The 23,756-nt window shown below is 28.5% G+C and overlaps 1 protein-coding gene, 1 long non-coding RNA gene and 1 pseudogene across 2 annotated transcripts; 2 read left to right on the forward strand and 1 right to left on the reverse strand.

Annotated features, from left to right (window-relative positions):
- Positions 1 to 241: 241 nt before the first annotated feature.
- On the reverse strand, positions 242 to 8,615 carry LOC137001460 (uncharacterized). The gene is made up of 2 exons (XR_010891469.1): positions 560 to 8,615; positions 242 to 476 (listed from the first exon to the last, which is right to left on the reverse strand). It is a non-coding gene; the product is annotated as an uncharacterized lncRNA (long non-coding RNA).
- Positions 8,616 to 11,969: 3,354 nt separating this feature from the next.
- LOC105668052 (uncharacterized) lies at positions 11,970 to 21,258 on the forward strand (annotated as a pseudogene).
- A 212-nt stretch (positions 21,259 to 21,470) lies between these two features.
- LOC137001452 (uncharacterized) lies at positions 21,471 to 22,716 on the forward strand. The gene has a single exon (XM_067360330.1). It carries the CDS (start codon positions 21,542 to 21,544, stop codon positions 22,577 to 22,579), a length of 1,038 nt encoding a protein of 345 aa, XP_067216431.1. The 5' UTR covers positions 21,471 to 21,541; the 3' UTR covers positions 22,580 to 22,716.
- Positions 22,717 to 23,756: the final 1,040 nt, after the last annotated feature.

Genomic DNA, 23,756 nt, shown 5'->3' on the forward strand with positions numbered 1-23,756 from the left:
ACCTAATCAAACAGATGAGTATTATTTTTCATATTAAAAATAATTTTCTCTTATCTATAATATAACATAATTAATTAATTAATTCACATTTTTTCCAACATTTTCTCTTTCTTTGCGACCTCCGCACCGATCTACTGCTCCCGAAAACCATCGACTCATGGAAGAATTTATTTCTCTTTCTTCCTTAGTTCCAAATTTACTTACGAGAATATCTATCAAATAATTTTTTATTCTTACATTATAAAATATATCAATTGATAATTAATATTAATTTAATAGAAGCTGAAATAACGCATACCCATAAGTAAGCTATAAATTTTCGTTTTGCTGAAGTTTAATTTTTTTGTTTCATTTTTTTGTCGACCAAAAGCAGTAAATAATATCTGGACATCTTTAGTCATTACAGCTGATAAAGCATTATGTATAGCTTTTCTGTGTGTTGAAGCTACATCAACATATTTTTCAAATAACGTACGCTGTAAAAAATATAAACCTATAAAATATTTTATTTATATATATATTAAATAAAATATTAAAATAATCTAAAAAAATTAATTACCAAGGCATTTTTTTTTTCGTCAACGTCCATTGAGGCATCCAAAGTATCAAAATCATCTAATATAGATATCGGTAATGTAAAACCAATAATTTGTTTTAAAGCAGAAACTGGATTCATTTCATCTTTGTGTGATAAATTTAATAATAAATTGTTTTGTAATTCTTCAAATCCTTTCCGTATATCGTATAAAATACTTTTTTTTATGTTATCCATCTTTTTTTGTATAAGTACTTTTACTTGTTCATAGCAAGCATTAGCAATGACTTGAGTGCATTCTAAAATAGAAAAACAAATAAGTATTTATTCTTAATTTATTAATTTATTTATTTATTAACTTATTTATTTATTTATTTATTTATTTATTTATTTATTTATTTATTTAGTTATTTATTATAAGAAAATCTAAGTTATATTATTGTAAAATTTTTTTAAGTAATCTTAATTGTTAAATAATACTACACCATTATTTTCTATACAATTATTGTGTAATTTTGTTCTTTGCACAGGATTTAAATTTTCGGCTTTGTCAGAGAGAGAGAGAGTCGCTTTACGCTTGTTACTTTTTTTACTTTTGTTATTTTTAAAAGTAACTGATTCTGATGAACTGCTTGGAACGTCATTATCTACGAAATAAAAATATCAATTATAAATGTATAAATTTACGAATTTCAAACATGTTTACAAACAATAAATACCTTCTTCTATTTCCGTAATTTTTTCTTTTACAATTTTTTGACTTGAAAACGATTGAAATTCTAAATCACTGATATTACTTGATTTATCTGATGCTGTATCTGACAATTCTTCAGCATCTATATCAGATACTTCACTTGAAAGTACAACAGTGTCTTCTGTAATGCGTGTCATACGACGTAGTCCCTGATCGAAATTATCTATAATATAACGTAAATAATTCAATGCATTTTTTATTTTACTTTTTTTAACTTGTACTTACTAGCATTTTTCATTAATTTAACAGGATATTTCTTCCATGTTAATTCTGGAGTTTTATTTTCTTTACTCCATTCTTGTACTTTATCGTACTCTAATTTTGGCGGATATTTGCAAAACCATGTGCGTTTAAGTTTTAATAACCATTCTTTTGGTACAAGATCTATACATAATTTTTTATCTTGACGCCGAATACTAGTAAAGCAGACGACTACGTGCGTAACATTATCACTTAGTTCAGTTCTATATAAATTACATAAATAATAAATTACGATTATTTTTCTTTATTGGTAAAAAAAGCTTTTAAGTCAATAATATTACGTATTTTATTTTGAAAATTAACAATAACATAATTACCAATAAATTGAAAAAATACGTGTACTCACAAATATGAAAAATCATTCATGGTTGATGCGAATTATAGCACTGCACTGCACTAGACTTAATAATACACTGGACTAAAATATAGTTTTACTTTTTGTCACGTAAATTAAAATATACAAGAAAAATATACAGTTATACGCTTTGACACATAACAGCAATGATGCCAGAATGAGGTTCCGCAGTCAACAAACAAATGCATATACAGAAACTATCGATAGCGAAATCGAAATGTATTGAAATATTTATTTATACGGTAATAAAAAATTAAATGTACATATTGATTACATTTATGTACATTTATTAAAATATTTACAAACATTTACAAACTAAAAAAATTTAAGCGTGTAATAATTTTGTACAATACGTAATATTCTTAATGTTTAAAAGTACGCATTTATGTTTAATTTCTTTAACATGAAAAACGCAACGGTATTTGCTTAAATTAACTTGCCATAAACCGACATTAGATGATTTATAAGGATAGTTAAAAACATCTCTTGTATCATAATATAACGATCCTTTTAGTGATAACTTTTCTTGATTTAAAACATCATTTTTTAACGAATAAATTTTATCAATTTGTATGATATTGCCATTTTTTAGTTGTACAACGTTATTAGGAGATGTATTTGTGATAATCATTTCATTCCATGTTATACTTTTAAATATTATTTTTGTCATATGATTGCCTAAATAAATTGATTTTTTTTAACATAATCTGTAACTGATATAGATTGAACAATCTTTATATTAGTATTTAAATTAATTTCTTTTAAACGATTTGCAACTTGACTTAAAGGATTATTTGGTGTACGAACTAATTTTTTTAAAGTCATCAAAAAATTTTCAAATGGAAATGCCGAAAATGATGTCAATGAACATCCTATATGAGTTACATCATCTGCTATATGAATTAAATTATGAAAATTAATACTTTGAATATGAGAACCATAAAATTTAGGCAACAAACGAAAAAATAATATTAATAATTTTTTTGCATTTTCTGCGTTTAATATTGCCAAATCATCACTACATAATAATCGACATGCTACATATAAAAGAGAAAAGTGCTTATATTTATCAGTTGGAAGAACATGACGAAGTACTAATATACCACTGTATAACAGAAAGAAACGAAATTGTGTCGCTTTCCAATTTTTTAAGTTACCAATATCAAAAGTTTTTCTTTGGAATTCTGAGGGAATTTGACCAGATAAACCATGGAGTAAATTGCTTAATAATAATCGATTTCGTGGCCCAATACCACTATTCTTGGGACCACCGAATACAATATTGTTTAATAAAGTTTTTGTTAAAAAAAACTAAAAAAAAAAAAAAAAAAAAAAATAAAAAAAAAAAATTTAAAAATAAAATTATTAATTATTAATTATTATTTTATTTTTTTTAAACTTTTTAAAAACTTTAAAACCTAACACTTTAATATTATATATTTTATCTGACAATTTAATTTTATTGGTCATTAAACTTAATAGTTCTTCTATAAATTCATTTAAAAACTCCGTTGGTGATTTTGGTTTAGATTCACCGTGATATATAGCAACAACTTGCGGTTTGACAATGTATTTCTTATCATGTAACATAATCAATATAGGCCAAAATTGTTGTTTTGAATTTTTATAAATTTGTACACCGTCGATGTTAACAAAAATTTCAATTACATCTTTTACATATACTTTAGGATTTATCATCAATTTAAGAGCTTTTTCTAAACCAAAATAAATGTAAGTACCAAACGATCCATTAGCACTTAACATAAATTTAGCAACATTTCTGGAATTTTTAGTTTGCAGAAATGTTGCAGCTGTTTTTGGAAATTCGTCATGTTCAGTTTTCAAAATACATAATAACTCAGATAACATTTTGTTATTGAGACATGCAACATTTTTAACAGACCAATCAAGTATCTTTTGTTTAAAAGAAATATTTTGATCTAATTTTTCTAATTGTTCTTCGACTTCGTTGTCGTGACATAATTCTTCACTTGATGAAGATGATGTAATTTCATTATCAAAGATGCTAAAGAATTGAAGATTATACTTATTTAAATAGAAAAATATATTTAATATTCAAAAAGATTATTTATTATTATTATTTGTTTATTTATTTATTATTTATTATTCATTTATTTATTTTTTTAATAATAAATCCAAAAATTTCATCAAAATTAATCATTACGTTGTTAAAAAGTATAAATTGTATTAACAGATAATTTCAATATCATCATCAAATAATGATGAACAGATAATTTTATCATCAAATATGTAAAATATTTTAAATTATAAATATGTGTGCAATTACTTGGTATTTCTATTATCATGAGATAATGCTGAAGAAGAAGGCAAAATTTGTGCACGTTGTTTTTCAACTTCACTTTCGGTCACCCAAACATTGTCAGATTGTAACTGATTTTTTTGATTCTCGTTTTCATATATTTCATTATCATCCGATGATGACGATATCGATGATGATGATATAGTCTTTAGTTTCTTTAAATCTCGATATTTTTTGGTATAAAAGTACTTCCTTTTCAGCATTTTCTACTAAATTTTTACCACTGGATATAGCTGTAACTATGAGTTATAAAATTGATAAAATTGCAATTAAAAAATTATTTTCCATAATATAAAAAAAAAGAGAGAATTTGACAACTAGTAAAAATGATAAATAATAGAGTTATCACTCACAATAACTGTTATTACTCCGTTTCTCGGCCAATTATTAAGTTTATCTAAGTTTATCCGTTTTGTTAATAACGCAATGGACTAGAATATAGTTTTACTTTCTGTCACATTAAAATATACAACGGTTATACTTTTTAACACTGCCTCCTATGATGTATACTAAGTATTCGATGTTCATCTTTTGCCAATTTTAGTGCTAAAAAATTTACCGGTATTGTACCATTTCGGTACTGGCATTTAACGCTCTTCTTTTGCCAATTCCAGTACGGGCACAGTACCTTGAATTTACCGGCAGTATACCGTTTCGGTACTGTAATTTGACATTTCTTTTACTAATTTTTGTACAGGTATAGTACAAAAAAATCCACCGGCAATATACCATTTCGGTACTGGCATTTAACGCTCTTCTTTTGCCAATTCCAGTACGGGCACAGTACCTTGAATTTACCGGCAGTATACCGTTTCGGTACTGTAATTTGACATTTCTTTTACTAATTTTTGTACAGGTATAGTACAAAAAAAAACCACCGGCAATGTACCATTTCGGTACTGGCATTCAACGCTCTCTTTTTGCCAATTTCAGTACGGGCACAGTACCTTGAATTTACCGGCAGTATACCGTCTCGGTACTTGACATTTGACATTTTCTTTTATTAATTTTTGTACAGATACAGTACCGTAAATTTACCGGCAGTATACCATTTCAGTACCATTATTCAATACCGATTTAGATAATGGGTTAGTACTAAACCATTGTTATTTTAATACTGGTTTTGTACTATTCCAGTACCGAAATGTAAAACCCGTTTTTCGGTACTGGATCTGTATCTCGCCAGTATCTAATACTAGTCTAATACTATATATATAATACTATATAATATAATAATACTAGTCTAATAATAATAATAATAATAATAATAAATATAATAATACTAGTCTAATACTATATATCTAATACTATAGTATCAATTTTGTGTGCGATAATCAAATTAAATTACAGTATTATTATTAGAATTATTTATTATACACATATAAAATAAATTAATTACATTATAAAATATATCAATTAATAATTAATATAAAATATTTTATTTATTAAATAAAATATTAAAACAATCTAAAAAAATTAATTACCAAGACCTCAACGTCCATTGAAGCATCCAAAATATTAAAATCATCTAATATAGATATCGGTAATGTAAGTTCAATAATCTGTTTTAAAGCAGAAACTGGATTCATTTCATCTTGATAATAACGATGGTGATGATATAGTCTTTAGTTTCTTTAAATCTTGATATTTTTTGGTGTAAAAGTACTTCTTTTTCAGCATTTTCTATTCAATGTTTACCACTGGATATAGCTGTAATTATGAGTTATGAAATTGATATAATTGCAATTAAAAAATTATTTTCCATAATACAAAAAAAAGAGAGAATTTGACAACTAGTAAAAATGATAAATAACAGAATTATCACTCACAATAACTGTTATTACTCCGTTTCTCGGCCAATTATTCAAGGTTCTCTTTTTAAAAAAATCGGTACTGCAGCAATACTGGAATTCTGTACCAAAGTAGTACTATAATTCGAGTTTTAGCCCAATTCTATGATCCCAGTATTTTTCCAGTACCACATCAGTACTGGCATCTAGTAATGCGCCAATACTCAGTATCAGGAATCGGTACTGGGCCATTATCTCGCCGGTAGTCGTCCCACATGGGATGTGAACATATTCATTTATTTTTCCTTTTTGGAGTTTTATTGACATAAATTCAAAATATTTTTATGTTTATGTTGAATTTAATTCGATACAGCATATTGGAATTTTAAACTAAAAGAACTTTAATCAGATTAAATAAAACTGTATGCTTGTAAATACAATATTATACTATACATATAATAAATACAATATTGTTTCTTTCATGCGTGCACTTTCTCTTCTTAACATACTATTATTCATGAATTCATAAAATAAAAATAAATAAGAAATGATTTTTATTCTGTAACCGACAAGTTAAAATAAACGCCAATACAAAACAATGTTAAAAATATTACAAAACGATTGAAAGAGTTTCAATTGAAAAAAGAAATGCTCATAAAAAGTCAATATTTGTGTTAAAAGAATTTTGCTTTTGATTGAGCACATATTGGACTAATCAAGATTGGACAACAAATGTGCTGAGTTGATAAAAAATAAATGGTATTGGATAACATATTAATTAACAATATTTGATACATTACTTATATATACTTATTTATAGCTGAGAAATCTTTCATTATAATAGTCGAACTATCTATGATACAATACAAATTAATTGCTTTCTTTTATTTTATTTAATATATTTAGAAACATCAAGAGACACGGTAGTGTCTCGCGCCTAGTTCACGTGCAGCGCGAGACCGAACGTGTATCTTTACGCGAGCCCAATGAGCCCAGAGAGCCGAGATTATCGGAACTCAATAATGCCTGGGCCGATCGAGTTGATAATAGCCTCAATCGATAATGCATACCCAAAATATATAATAAAAGCATGCTTGTTTTCACTCTACGTGTTCTATTATAAATAAACATATAAAAGTCTAAAGTTTGGAATGTCAAAAAATTATTATTAATTTTCTAGGATATGTTGTGGGTTCAGAGAACCACAACCAATTATTAATTATATTAAAATATATATATATTAATAAAATATAATTATATAAGAATATCTATTACATATCAGATTAAGATATCAGATATATCTGATAAAATATATATAAAATATATATATATATAAATGAAAAATAAATATTTTTCCATTTCTCGCGATTCTTCGATATATTTATATTGTATTACTGATTTATGTTTTTATTTTTTAGCAAATCTGAATAAGTAATACAGACAAGGTACTTTGCTAACGAAACAAGGTTGCTTTCTTAAGATAGCAAATATGCTTCGCAAATAACATGTATTGTTAATGCAGCAAAAATATTTTATTAATATAGCAAAGTTACTTCGCTCATATAGTTAAACTGCATTGTTAAATCAATAAATGTTTTTGCTAGTATAACAAATTTATTTTGCTCTTACAATCAGAATAAATTGTTAATTCCTTAAAAGTATTTTTCTGATCTAGTAAATCTTGTTTTGTTCATATATCAAAATTATGTTGGTAATATAACAAAAGTGCTTTAATGGTAGAACAGAAATCATTTTGTTTTTATAGCTAAATAATTTGTCAATTAACCAAAATTATTTTTCAACTAATAAAATTAGTATTCTTAACAAATCTCATTGCTATCCGTATAATAACTGATGAAATTTGCTAAGACAACATAAAATATGCTGTGCCAGCAAATTATTCTCCATGCATGAATAATAATTTGCTCTTCACTATATGACTCGCTTGAGCGGAGCGAAGAATGAAGATGATGTCAGTGTTACTAGAGTCCGGCGCGCAGAGATAAGATACGGCGGCCGACAGCGGAGCACCAGTATAAACAATCTCACTTATAAGACAGAATAAAATTTTAGCTTAATATTTTATAATAATTAAATTCTTAATTTTTAATCCTTCACGCATTAATTATTGAATATAATAACAATAATAATAATATAATTTAAATAGTAAATAATAAATAAAAATGAATAGTATATTGTTCCCTTATCTGACAATTATGGTAGTAGAATATTCGATGGTTTCTTTTTCCGTCTCGCTCCAGTTATAACTTATCTCCAATAATCTTCATTTTGCACACTTAATTGTAGTTTGGGACAAGGAAATTAATTAATTAATTGATTATTAATAGTTTTCAAATCCAATTTATATTTTACTTGTATATTATAATTTATATATACATATATATATATATATATATATATATATACAGGGTGTCTCACGTAACTTGTCCCACCGGGAACTGGGAGGTAGATGGGATTGAAATAAATATAAAAGTCCTTTACCGTTTTACGATATTCGCAATAATAAACGAGATATTAATTTTTACATTTGGACTAATGAGAGCGTGTCGAGAGAAGCGCTCAAGCCGCTCGAGGTCTAGCCCGGCCTAGTCTATCATACATTGACTGCTGGAGGCGCGTTTGAGAGGCAAGAGGGGAAACGCGCCGTGGCTCGGCGCCCGGCTCACGTCTCGCCGCACCGCGCCGAGCCGGGCTAGACCTCGAGCGGCTGGAGCGCTTCTCTCAACGCGCTCTCATTAGTCTAAATGTAAAAATTAATATCTTGTTTATTATTGCGAATATCGTAAAACGGTAAAGGACTTTTATATTTATTTCAATCCCATCTACCTCCCAGTTTCCGGTGGGACAAGTTACGCGGGACACCCTGTATATATATATATACAGGGTGTCTGGCAATAATCGCCCCACCGGTCATATACAGGTAGAGGAGGTCAAATCGAGTAGAAAAGTCCTTTACCATTTTTTAATTTTCATAATAAGTACTGAGTAATTAACGAAAAAAGATCGGCGAATCCGCGCGAGTAAAGCGCGCGCGGTGAGAAGGACGTCCCACTGCTACGCGATCACTAGGACACAAGGATCTAGCGTTACGCGCCGCTCGTATGTTGCCATTGTCATTTGTAGAGCGCTCCTCCCAACGCTTCATCGCGCGCCTAGTGATCGCATAGCAGTGGGATGTCCTTCTCACCGCGCGCGCTTTACTCGCGCGGATTCGCCGATCTTTTTTCGTTAATTACTCAGTACTTATTATGAAAATTAAAAAATGGTAAAGGACTTTTCTACTCGATTTGACCTCCTCTACCTGTATATGACCGGTGGGGCGATTATTGCCAGACACCCTGTATATATAGGGTGTCCCACAACTCCCACAACAATGGAAGGGGCATATTCCTGACGAAGAATAGATTTATACACAAAAATTAATGTTTAGGCTATAAAATTGTAGGAGTAATTAAAGGTTGAAAGTGACCAATAGGAGAGCATGGAACGCGACGTTTTTATTTGAAAATTTAGTAAATGCTCGTGACAAGTATTGCCAAGTTCATGTTGCGTCGCTGTTGATTGTCGAATTTCCAGGCGGTCATCTGTCATTCGCTCTGTATAAAGAAGTGATTTCAATATTTATTTTTATCAATTCAGCAATTATCAAACACTCTGTATATACACAGGCTGTCCCACATAAGATGAATCACCTCTTGTGTACAGGTAGAGCGGGTTAAATCGAGTAGAAAAGTCCTCTACCGTTTTGCGATTTTCGCAATAATTAATGAGAAATTAATTAAAGAAGATTGGCCAACTTGCGTGAGTCTAAGCGCGCGGCGAGAAGAGACCCTACTGTTACGTGGTCGCTAGGATGCAAGGATTTAACGTTACGCACTGCTCGTATGTTGCCGATGTCATTTGTAGAGCGCTCCCCTCCCAACGCTTTGTCGCGCGCCTAGTAACCAAATAACAGTGAGCTGTACCGCCACGGGTCGCTTCTCGCCGCGCTCTTAAACTCGCGCGAATTGGCCGATATTGTTTAATTAATTCCTCATTAATTATTGCGAAAATTGCAAAATGGTAGAAAACTTTTGGATAAACTTCCGAAAAGCTATCATCTCCGATTTGGCTGATTTTCAGCCTAATTACTTATTTTATCTAGTAAATAATATTCCCAAATGGATTTTTGGCGCAAATGCCTCTTCCGCCCCCCGGCCTCCCTCAAAAGTATAATCATTTTTGTTAATTATTTCAGAAGGTATTTATTATACGGAAAAAACTTGAGACAAAAAATGAAGCTTATAAATAGCTCTACAAATAAAGTGCTATACATATTTTACCTAACTCCAATATTTTAGTCGTTATTATCAAAAAACTTGCAAAACCCACTGTCTCCACGCATACACTTTCTACGCGAAACGCGAGATTCCATATGGGTTTACGAATTTCTATACAATGTGAGATTCAATCCAAATCCTATGTTCTATCCAGATACTGGAATCTTTTGTACTTACTATCAATATGTTTCAACATTGATATCTTAAAACAATTATCAAAATTATGTAAATCAAAAGGTAACTGTGATTTTAATTTTTGAAGAAAATGTTCAAAACGTTCTGAATTGTATCTTAAAATTCTTTTATAATTTTCTGAACTATCGATCGGGAAATGAGTTTCTGATATAATTGAGCGACGAACTTTGGCACACAATTTTCAATATTGTTAGATGCAATATTTTTATCAATTACAAAATTATTTATATTATTATATAAATTTAATAATACTTAATTTCTGGTATGTTTTCTATTTTAAATATTACAGACGTCTGTAATGACGAATTATCTTGCGATTTCTCATCAGTTGAATCTTGTAATTGATGTATTTGGAATGAACATATACTTAAGTGTTTTTGTAATGAAAAAAAAGATGGAAATATCCGATTAAAAAAAATCCGATATTCAAATGTTTTATATGTGCTCCAGTATCTCTGGAAATCTTTTTTAAACAAATTCGACAATTTATTTTATTAGAGCAATCTTTAATGCGATGTTACTATTTAAAAAACTATTTTTTTGAGCGTAATGATATTTTATGTGTCAAAAAAACACTTATGATTACGCAGGAAAACTATCATCCGATCGCATGATTAAACTTCAAATTTCTTTTCTGTTCAGTAAATAATTATATAAATAGTTATATGAATCTAAGAAGCTGTAAATATAATTATTACAATTTTTACTTAACATATTGAAATTTATTCATAATTTTTTTTAATAATCTTTTTATAATTTTTCTTTATAAAACAATATATATAAAAGGAACAAGAAATACCAATGCATAAAAAGAATCCAATTTTAATATGGGTCACTTTATAAATATATCGTTAACATTTTTGTATGTTTTATTAGCGCATTCTTGAACGCGTAATATATTTGATGCATTCCATTTTTGATCAACTTTGCTCTGTGGCTTCTGATTATGGATTAACCACATTTTATTTTGTTCTGTGGTTTGTTCATCATTAACTAAGAAGCATTAAAGAAGTAAGCATTTATTGAACATATATATTGTGTATATATACACACAAAACTTCCATCATTAATTTTAATTAATACAAAATTAATATTAATACCTTAAAAATTAATATGAATACCTTGGCTTACAATAGCAACATTTTGTTCAATTTGAATATTATTTTTTAGTTTTTTAGCAGAACGAATAAATTTTAATACGTTACGAAATTGTCGACTAATTTTCCTCTTGAGATACCAGCTTTATAATTTCTTGAATACTGCTTTCGTATAGGTAGCATATAGTAAGTTTCCTTACATTCTTTTGGAAATAACTCGATTATTTCTTGTGTAATTTTGGCAAAATCTTCGTTTTGAAGTGTTTTGTAAAAGAATAAAATTTAACATCCCATGTGGGAAATGACTACCGGCGAGATAATGGCCCAGTACCGATTTTTGGTACTGAGTATTGGCGCGTTACTAGATGCCAGTACTGATGTGATACTGGAGAAATACTGGGATGATAAAATTGGGCCAAGACTCGAATTACAGTACTATTTTGGTACAGGATTCCAGTATTGCTGCAGTATCGATTTCCATTATTGTTACGGTATTAAATCAGTACCGATTCTCAACATAACAGTACTAAAAATCAGTACCAATCCCCAATACAGTAACAGTATTAAATATCTGTACCGATTTCAAATACTATTATAGTATCAAAAATCAATACTGATTTTTAATACTGTAACAATATTTAAGATTACCCATAAAACATTAAGATATACTTAGTGCATACAATGTATATACATTTCCTGTATATACCATGTGTATACAAAGTGTACATACATTAGATATAAGTCATAAAACATTATATATATATATATATATATATATATATATATATATATATATATACATATAATATATATATATTATATATACTTTTTTATACGTGTTGATACATAGAATATGAAATGTATGTGCAAATGTAACCGGAACAACATACATAGAATATCCAGTACATACATATGTATGTACGTGTATTAGTACAGTTTATGTATATACTTTATATACATTCTTTTTATATATAGCATGTATACCCATGTGGGAATTTTATACATCAGACTAGTATTAGATACTGGCAAGATACAGATCCAGTACCGAAAAACGAGTTTTACGTTTCGGTACTGGCATAGTACAAAACCAGTATTAAAATAACAATGGTTTAGTACTAACCCATTATCTAAATCAGTATTGAATAATGGTACTGAAATGGTATACTGCCGGTAAATTTACGGTACTGTATTTGTACAAAAATTAGTAAAAGAAAATGTCAAATGTCAAGTACCGAGACGGTATACTGCCGGTAAATTCAAGGTACCGTGCCCGTACTGGAATTGGTAAAAGATGAGCGTTGAATGCCAGTATCGAAATGGTACAATGCCGGTAAATTTTTTAGCACTAAAATTGGCAAAAGAAGAACATCGAATACTTAGTATACATCATAGGAGGCAGTGTCAAAGAGTATAACCGTTGTATATTTTAATGTGACAGAAAGTGAAACTATATTCTAGTCCATTGCGTTATTAACAAAACGGATAAAACTTTAAAATGGTGATACACGCTTATTTATTGAGCCTTAGCTTGTTCTAGGTGCTATTTATTAATATATTTTACATGTGTTTGTCGTATATCTTACATCTAATTGTCGAACGTTTCGGCACCTTTTTTTGGGCCTTCTTCAGCGAATCTAATTTTTGTTGCGTCTCTTAGTCAAAATTTAAACTGGTTGTTTTTTTGGTGTAGGTCTCTTTTGTCCATTTTTACGAACTTTTTGTCCACCCCTTGCTTTTTCCTCGTGTGTCAGACATGGCAACTTAATTCTTCTGACTGTCTGGATTGATTTTTATTGTGACTTGTTACTTTTGGTGTTGTTTGTTTCATGAAACGTACGTGTATTAGTACAGTGTATTAGTGTTGTTCGTTTCATGAAACGAACAACACCAAAAGTAACAAGTCACAATAAAAATCAATCCAGACAGTCAGAAGAATTAAGTTGCCATGTCTGACACACGAGGAAAAAGCAAGGGGTGGACAAAAAGTTCGTAAAAATGGACAAAAGAGACCTACACCAAAAAAACAACCAGTTTAAATTTTGACTAAGAGACGCAACAAAAATTAGATTCGCTGAAGAAGGCCCAAAAAAAGGTGCCGAAACGTTCGACAATTAGATGTAAGATATACGACAAACACATGTAAAATATATTAATAAATAGCACCTAGACAAGCTAAGGCTCAATAAATAAGCGTGTATCACCATTTTAAAGTTTTAATTGAAAAACTGAGCCTAATTAAAAAATTCTTTTTATAAAACGGATAAACTTAGTAAAAAAGAATTATATTTCTTTACAAAAAAAGAGAACCTTGAATAATTGGCCGAGAAACGGAGTAATAACAGTTATTGTGAGTGATAACTCTGTTATTTATCATTTTTACTAGTTGTCAAATTCTCTCTTTTTTTTGTATTATAGAAAATAATTTTTTAATTGCAATTATATCAATTTTATAACTCATAGTTACAGCTATATCCAGTGGTAAAAATTTAATAAAAAATGCTGAAAAGGAAGTACTTTTATACCAAAAAATATCGAGATTTAAAGAAGCTAAAGACTATATCATCATCATCGTTATCATGATAATGAAATATATGAAAACGAGAATCAAAAAAATCAGTTACAATCTGACAATATTTGGGTAACCGAAAGTGAAGTTGAAAAACAACGTGCACAAATTTTGCCTTCTTCTTCAGCGTTATCTCATGATAATAGAAATACCAAGTAATTGCACACATATTTAGAATTAAAAATATTTTACATATTTGATGATAAAATTATCTGTTCATCATTATTTGATGATGATATTGAAATTATCTGTTAATACAATTTATACTTTTTAACAACGTAATGATTAATTTTGATGAAATTTTTGGATTTATTATTAAAAAAATAAATAAATGAATAATAAATAATAAATAAATAAACAAATAATAATAATAATAAATAATCTTTTTGAATATTAAATATATTTTTCTAATTAAATAAGTAAAATCTTCAATTCTTTAGCATCTTTGATAATGAAATTACATCATCTTCATCAAGTGAAGAATTATGTCAGGACAACGAAGTCGAAGAACAATTAGAAAAATTAGATCCAAACATTTCTTTTAAACAAAAGATACTTGATTGGTCTGTTAAAAAATGTTGCATGTCTCAATAACAAAATGTTATCTGAGTTATTATGTATTTTGAAAACTGAACATGACGAATTTCCAAAAACAGCTGCAACATTTCTGCAAACTAAAAATTCCAGAAATGTTGTTAAATTTATGTTAAGTGCTAATGGATCGTTTGGTACTTACATTTATTTTGGTTTAGAAAAAGCTCTTAAATTGATGATAAATCCTAAAGTATATGTAAAAGATGTAATTGAAATTTTTGTTAACATCGACGATGTACAAATTTATAAAAATTTAAAACAACAATTTTGGCCTATATTGATTATGTTACATGATAAGAAATACATTGTCAAACCGCAAGTTGTTGCTATATATCACGGTGAATCTAAACCAAAATCGCCAACGGAGTTTTTAAATGAATTTATAGAAGAACTATTAAGTTTAATGACCAATAAAATTAAATTGTCAGATAAAATATATAATATTAAAGTGTTAGGTTTTATATGGGATACACCGGCTAGGTCATTTATTAAATGTGTAAAATCTCACGTAGCATTTTATGCATGCGAACGTTGTACCGTACACCGAAAAAATTATATTCTCAAATATATACTTAATAGAGATATTCTTAACAAATAAGGATATTTTCCTCTTAACGTGATGGTTTTTAGAATATCTTCTTAAATTAAGAATATATATTCTTAATACTTCCGCATGCGCAATTATGCGCAACGTGCGACAACGTGCATATGTCATTTACTGCGTGTGTTCTTGGTTCTTGGTTCTTGGTTCTGTTATTCAGTGATTCTGTGTGATTTATAAAAAATGGATAAAGAAGTGATTAAATGGTTGGAAGAAGAAGATCTAAGCGATTTAATGGAAGTATTTGAAAGTGAGTATGAAATATTGATAAAGACTGAGTTGTGTTACTCTGTATTTATGTGTACGTGCATGCGTGTAAAAAATCTCAACTTCCGATTCTAGATTACACAAAATTTCTTTCTTTTTTCAAATATTTTTATTATAATTATTTGTAATTAGCTTAACCTTTATTCACAAATGTCCAGTCTAGCTATTTATCTAACCTTATCTATCTAACCTTAAACTTATTGCATATGCATTGTATGTACTTTGCAATCTAATATATACATATATTTAACATAATATGTTGTCGTTTCAAATTCTTGTTTTATTTTCTTTCCATTAATCCTTTCTTTAATGTAATTTCAAAATAGAATTACATTTGCACTTTTCATTGAATATGCTGCAAGCTATTGTGCTTTATTTCTTGTGCTTTTTCCTAGGTCAAAAAATAAGTAGCATGAAAAGATTACTCGCTCTAAATGAAGAATTAATAAAAGAATTAATTCCTCAGATAGGATTGCGAGCAGGTTTTCTTAGTAGTTGAAAGCAGCTAGTAGTAAGTGTGCCTATTGTTTAAGATTTGCTATATCGAAGCATGTACATACTTCAACTTTCAATCTTTAATACATTTCACTCTTTCTTAATAACATTTTTCTATACGTTAATATAATGCTTATATTAAATAAATGTTTATGATTTTTATTTGCAGGCCTCTAAAGAAACATTAATTATTTCAAACGACACACCAATAGTAATAACTACAATATCTGAAATATCTGAAGTTTCAGAATTACCTGAAGAACCTGAAGAACCTGAAGAACCTGAAGAAGTATTTGAGAAACCTACTATCGTAAGATTATATGTATATACAATATATCTAAAATTAAATTTAAAAAATTTCTAATTAATACATTTTCATTAATTGGATTTATATAGCAGATTCTTTTAAATTTATACTTTCAAAAATGTCAAACTCATTACTTCATGTACAACTTCAAAAGATCATATAGTTAAATGATGTTCCAATTTGCTATTTTTTTTTAGATAATAAATTAATAAATTAATTCTGTATAAATAAATGTAATTGTGAAGAGTTATTGCTTCAGATGATATATTTTTCTATTTAAGATTTTTTATTTAAAAATTTGACATCAAAATGAAACTTTTTTGATTCAAGTGGAAAATTCTTCCGTAATTGAAATTTATTTTTATTTTTTCCAGAACCACTCTATTAAGCACACTAATTTTGATTTAAAAGAAACGCTATTTTTACCTTCTGTTTCCAATATTGATTCAACTCAAGAAATTAAGAAAAAAAGATTTAAAGGAAGAAAAGAAAGTGTATCTATAGAGACAAAAAAAGAAAATCCTAAATGCCAACAGAGAGTCGACACATCTTATCTTTTAAATCATCAGAAAAATTATCAGCTTTGGTTCGTAAATCTCATTTTGACTTATTATTAATATTCAGTGATATTCATATTTAATACTTTTTTATTTCTTGTATCTTTAATATTTTTAGAACTTTGAGAAACTTTTGGAAAATCATTCCTTAAAAAGTTATTCTGCTCTTCATAATTTTAAGAAAAAGGGAATGCTCACTGATTTAGATAGATCCGCCATAACTGAAACAGTAGCTAATGTCATCCTTCAGCTGAATCACTTGTAAATATTTGTTTTGTGAACTCTTTAATAATATTTTAAAACAATTTGAACTTTGTCTTCTTTTTTGTTTTTTTTTTTTTTAATAGGCCGACATCTGCAGAATACAATATTGCAGCAAGTAAAATATGTGAATTGTTTCCGTGTGAAACTAAGGTAAAATTTATAATAAAAAAAATTTCTTTTATTCAATTACATTAGAATTAGAAAATTACATTTATTTATTTTTTTTTTTTATGTTCAATGGATGTCTTTTTTTTATCTGAAATGTAGGAGTCGTATTATTGTCCGCCAGCAGGCAAACATAGAAATGCGTCAGGTAAACTTCCTGATAAAATAAAAAATATAAAATACCAAGTCAAGAAAAAAGCTGCTGGTTCTTGGGCCATATCTGAATCTTCTTCTATTCCCAGTGAAGATAGAATTACTCATTGTGCAAAGTTTGCAGGTAACAATTGTATCTATTAATCTTGAGAGATTTTATTCAAAATTTCCAAAAAGAAAAATATTTGTAGTTTGTTAAAATGTATAGTATTTTTTTTTTATAACAATAAGGAAATAATATTTATTAGGCAAATATCCAATACAGAGATATGATTTTGTGTAAATCAGGTTTACAAATGTATAGGGTAACGATTAAGAAGTGGATAAATTTATAATTTTTCTTAATTACTTAATCTCAATAACATTTTATACATAAAGTTGTTATCGCTTTTTTGATTTTTTCAGGAAGTTGTGATCCAAATGACTCTGCAATTAAAACTGCAATTGCTCATTTAAAATACGATAGTATTGAGTCTTGGCCTGAAGTTTTGCGTAGTTGGTCAGTTACACATCCTTTACGCTTTCAGTATCTTAGGGAAACTAGACCGATATCGCAGCTACAGAAGATAGACAGACCGTCTTCTGCTCAATTGCAGTCTGCTTTAGTAAATGATTATTTCAAAAATTGGCCTGTGCTTTCACTACCAAACGGATATCTACTGGTAAGAAAATTGAATGTACATATTTTAAATGTAATGCTCTTCCTCTCTTTTCGATTTTTTTCCTTTCAAATACATTGAGTTAATTAATTTGCAGATTCAACAAGATTTTAAAGAGTTATATCCTGGCAGAGAAGATGGCTTAATATCAAAGTGGGATTCAACCAAAGAAGCCTTGATTAACCTCCTTCATGCTGAAATTTCAAAATCAGATGAATATGGTAGAAAGTTACTTACAGATTTGACTGTTACAGATGCAGGTATTTATAAAAAAATTGTATTTGCAGTAAAATTTCTTTTATTATTAATATATAATTTTTATTACTTTATTTAAACTATTTGTTAATGTTTTTCAGATAAAAATGATGTAATTTTATTTCATTTATTGCCATCACTCTGTTGTAAAAGGACAAGAGGTGCAAGAGTGGGCATACCATCTGTTGCAGAAGCCAAGCAGACTTTTCTCCTCCATATCTATGTAATTATCAATCGTTATAAATATTTTTATTTTATAATAATGATTTACATTCTCATTCATTATTTTCAAAAATATGTTTATAGATCCCAGGAGATTTGAATCGTCAAATCAAGATACATACTGAGTGGTTAGCAAATCGTGGTCAGAACTTGCAGCCGACATTAATATTTGTTGGACCTACTTTAACGAATATTACTGCCAGTTACGTCCAAATAGATAATGTAAGGTACGAACTCCGCACTCCGTTAAAAGCACTAGATACATGTTTCAAGGCGTTTCATGCGTTAGATGCTGCATACCAAGAAGAGTGCCAAGCAATTTGGCTTTTTATTCAAAAGTATTTTTATGATTTATATCTCAAAGAAGATAGTAACATTCCGCGAGTAAAAAGTATACTTAGTTCCTTGAAGGGATTGATTTTAAAAGAAATCTAGTTTCTGCTTATGTTGTTCTTCTGCTAATGTTGTTCTTCTGCTAATGTTGTTCTTCTGCTAATGTTGTTCTTCTGCTAATGCTGTTCTTCTGCTAATGCTATTCTTCTACTAATACTATTCTATATTTTTGTTTTATGTAGCATAGCTTTTATTATTTACAAAAATGTATACTTGTAACGATTGTTACTTTCAATTGCCTTCCATAAAAGCATTATGCTGTCATTTACAGATAATTCATTCATATAATGTTTTTAGTGTGTATAAATGCGCTCAGAATGGTTGCTCTCGAGAGTATAACTCAATAAAAGCTTTTAGAAAACATTTGAGAGATAAACATTCTGCTCGTATGCTTGGTGCAGTACCATTGCAGGTTTTTCATCAGGAGCATTTGGAAATTAAGGGGTTACACTACCCAAGCGCGTCGAAAAAAATAAGCTTTTTCGTGAATTTTTTTCTTGAATTCTAGGTGGTGGATCAAAACAAAAATTTAGAGCTTTATTACACATATATTAAAGTTCTCAAAAATATTTTTTATTTATATATGTATAACAAAATGGCGTCGTGGCAGTATAAAAAACAAAAAAAATTTTTTTTGTAAGAGAAAAACGGTGTGCACCGTTGCAGTCTTGGTGTGCCATCTGGAACAAAAAAAAAAAATTTTTTCTTAATTTACAATAGATTTTCCGTGGAAGTACACACGATTTTTATGATTGATAAATTATTACGTTTGCAGTTAACAATTTAAGGTCGATTTTTTTGCTAAAAAATGAAAAAAAAATTTCAACTCATACAAATTTGTGAATTTTTAAACAAAATTAAAAATCCTCGGTACTTCTATGGAAAAACTATTGTAAATTAAGAAAAAATTTTTTTTTTTGTTCCAGATTGCACACCAGGACTGCAACGGTGCACACCGTTTTTCTCTTACAAAAAAAATTTTTTTTGTTTTTTATACTGCCACGACGCCATTTTGTTATACATATATAAATAAAAAATATTTTTGAGAACTTTAATATATGTGTAATAAAGCCCTAAATTTTTGTTTTGATCCACCACCTAGAATTCAAGAAAAAAATTCACGAAAAAGCTTATTTTTTTCGACGCGCTTGGGTAGTGTAACCCCTTAATGAAAATGTAGAATTAAATATAAGAAATGCCGTTGAACAAATTGGTAATCAAAATGACCAGATTAGAGATATGCATAATGATGCTATTACTGCTCTTGATTTCAAGAATGTTATATTTGAATCATCAAGAGCTTTAGTTGCTAAATTATATACTAATAATACTTTAAACAGAGCTCACGTGCAGGAGGTAATGGAACTTTTTTCTGAATTTTTTTTGAGTGGTTTTATTACTATACTTCGATCCAAAACTATGTCTATATTTGATGTTGAACAAAGACAAAATATTGATATGTATCATTTGACTGAGATGTTTAATACAATAGAGAATGCATTTCAAGGCTTAGAGACAGAGACACAGAGAATTAATGCATTTAAAGCAACTCAATGTTATATATGTCCTCAAACTTATAAAATTGGAGTTTCAGAGAAAATGATAAAAGTTGGAAATACTACTGTTTTAAGGCCAATAGAATTGACAGGTCAATACATTCCAATAAAATATGTTTTGAAGAACTTTCTAGAATTACCTGATGTTTTTGATGCTATTTTGGTCAATATTGAAAATCTCAATAATTCTGATAAGTTTACTAATATAATTCAAAGTCCTCTGTGGAAAAATATTAAAAATATCTATTTCAAAGATCGTTTTGTATTGCCATTATTTATATATTTTGATGATGTGGAACCTGATAATCACACAGGTTCACATGCCGGTGATCATAGTCTTGGAGCATTATATTATCAAATTCCATGTATTCCTCAGCATCATATGTCCACTCTTGAGAATATCTTTGTATCTTCTATATTTTTATCAAATGACAGACATATAAATAATGGAAACGCTTTCCGGCCTGTTATAAATGAACTCAAAGATCTAGAAAACAATGGCATAATAGTGCGAACAACAACTGGCAATCAGAAAGTTTACTTTTGTTTATGCTTGCTTCTTGCTGACAATTTAGGATTTCATTCTATTACTGGATTTACTGAATCTTTTAATGCTAACTATTACTGCCGTTTTTGTAAAGAACATAAACTAGTTATGAGAAGACAAGTTAGAGAAAATTTGTTGCTCTTATGTAATAGAGAAAATTATATGAAGCTGATATTCTTATCAATAATATATCATTAACAGGTATTAAGGATCGATGTGTTTGGAATGAACTTCACACCTATCATGTAATTACTAATCTTGTTGTAGACTTAATGCACGATCTTTTGGAAGGCGTTTGTCATTATGATTTGTGTATGATTTTAGAAAACTTAATTTCTGTCAAAAGATATTTTACTCTTCAAACTCTCAATGATCGAATACAAAATTTTGATTATGGTTTTGATATAGGTAATAAATCGTCGATTATAACATTTGATCATATTCGAGGAGAAAAATTGAGAATGTCTGCATCAGAAATGTTGTTTTTTGCTAGACATTTTGGTCTCATAATTGGAGATTTGGTGCCTGAGGTAGAGGAAATTTGGCAGTTGTACATTCGTTTGGTTCAAATATTAGATATTGTTACTGCTCCATTTGTAGATACAGATTTAACCATGTATCTTGCAACTTTGATTGCTGAACATCATGAATTATATTGCAAATTATTTTCCAAGACATTGAAACCAAAACACCACAACATGGTACATTATCCCAGAATTATGAGATCTATTGGTCCTCTTATTCATGTATGGTCAATGCGTATGGAAGGAAAGCATCGACCAGTGATAAAGCAAGTAGCTAAAGCTACAACTTGTCGCAAAAATCTGCCTCTAACTGTGGCTAAGAAATATTTATTAAGTCTCTCAGCTCGCTTTTTATCCAAGCAGGGCTTCCAACGAGATGTAATTCTTCATTTCAAAGAAAAAATTATGATTAACTGTTATAACTATGATGATTTTCAATATATTTTACCTCCTGGTCTTGAGAACTCTGTGGTAGTTGAAGAAGCAACTATTTGTAATACTAAATATAAGAAAAATATGGTGCTTGCGATAAACTATAAAAATAATTTGCCTCTTTTTGGATTATTACATTGGACTGTAAAATTACCAAATAATAATAATAGAGTAGGTTTTATTCTATCAATTTTTGAAACTGTTGGGTTTAATAGTCATCTTCATTGTTATGAAGTAACACCAACTATGGAGCTGCTTTTTTTAAACTACGAAGATCTTATTTCATTTTATCCAGCTTCATGTAGAATAGGAGCTGATGGAAATTTATATGTATCTTTTAAACATATTTTATAAATGTATATATAGCGATTAAAAAATATGTTCCACAAACTATATATTTGTATGCGATATTCTATAGGTTCTCAGTAAAACAAACATGTAAAAACATGTAAAAAAACATGTAAAAACTTTTGTAAAGAAAACTTTTGTAAAAAAACATGTAAAAACTTTTGTAAAGAAATATACTTTTCTTAAAATTTGTAAAATTGTTTATTTTTATTATTAAGGATCTTTTTATTATTAATATTAATTAATATAATGATAAGATTAGGTTAGGTTCTCATTTAGTATATAATTTTAAGAATATTTCATTTAGTATATTATCTTAAGAATACACATTAAGAAGATTTTCCTCTTATATTAAGAGGATCCTCTTGGCGCCTATTTTAGTGGCAGATATTCTAAAGATAAGTGGGACATTCTTAAGATGAGAATACAATTTTTTCGGTGTAAAAGGCAAAACAGTTGGTAAAAATAAACGCATATATTCGAGAACTACTTGTGAAGAACGCAATGAACAATCATTCAAAGAACGTAGGCAGCCTCAGCATCATCTTGATAACGAAATCTCTCCTTTATTAAAAATTCCAGGATTTGATCCAGTAAAATCAGTTGTTCTAGATTCAATGCACCTTTTATTTCTTGGTATTACAAAAACTTTATTAAACAATATTGTATTCGGTGGTCCCAAGAATAGTGGTATTGGGCCACAAAATCGATTATTATTAAGCAATTTACTCCATGGTTTATCTGGTCAAATTCCCTCAGAATTCCAAAGAAAAACTTTTGATATTGGTAACTTAAAAAATTGGAAAGCGACACAATTTCGTTTCTTTCTGTTATACAGTGGTATATTAGTACTTCGTCATGTTCTTCCAACTGATAAATATAAGCACTTTTCTCTTTTATATGTAGCATGTCGATTATTATGTAGTGATGATTTGGCAATATTAAACGCAGAAAATGCAAAAAAATTATTAATATTATTTTTTCGTTTGTTGCCTAAATTTTATGGTTCTCATATTCAAAGTATTAATTTTCATAATTTAATTCATATAGCAGATGATGTAACTCATATGGGATGTTCATTGACATCATTTTCGGCATTTCCATTTGAAAATTTTTTGATGACTTTAAAAAAATTAGTTCGTACACCAAATAATCCTTTAAGTCAAGTTGCAAATCGTTTAAA

The sequence above is a fragment of the Linepithema humile genome, chromosome 8, assembly GCF_040581485.1.
Source record: "Linepithema humile isolate Giens D197 chromosome 8, Lhum_UNIL_v1.0, whole genome shotgun sequence".
NCBI classification, from domain to species: Eukaryota; Metazoa; Arthropoda; class Insecta; order Hymenoptera; family Formicidae; genus Linepithema; species Linepithema humile.

Bases quoted from the DNA above. Each gene is read 5' to 3' on its own strand.
- LOC137001452 (XM_067360330.1), top strand. From the start codon at position 21,542: ATGCACGATCTTTTGGAAGGCGTTTGTCATTATGATTTGTGTATGATT.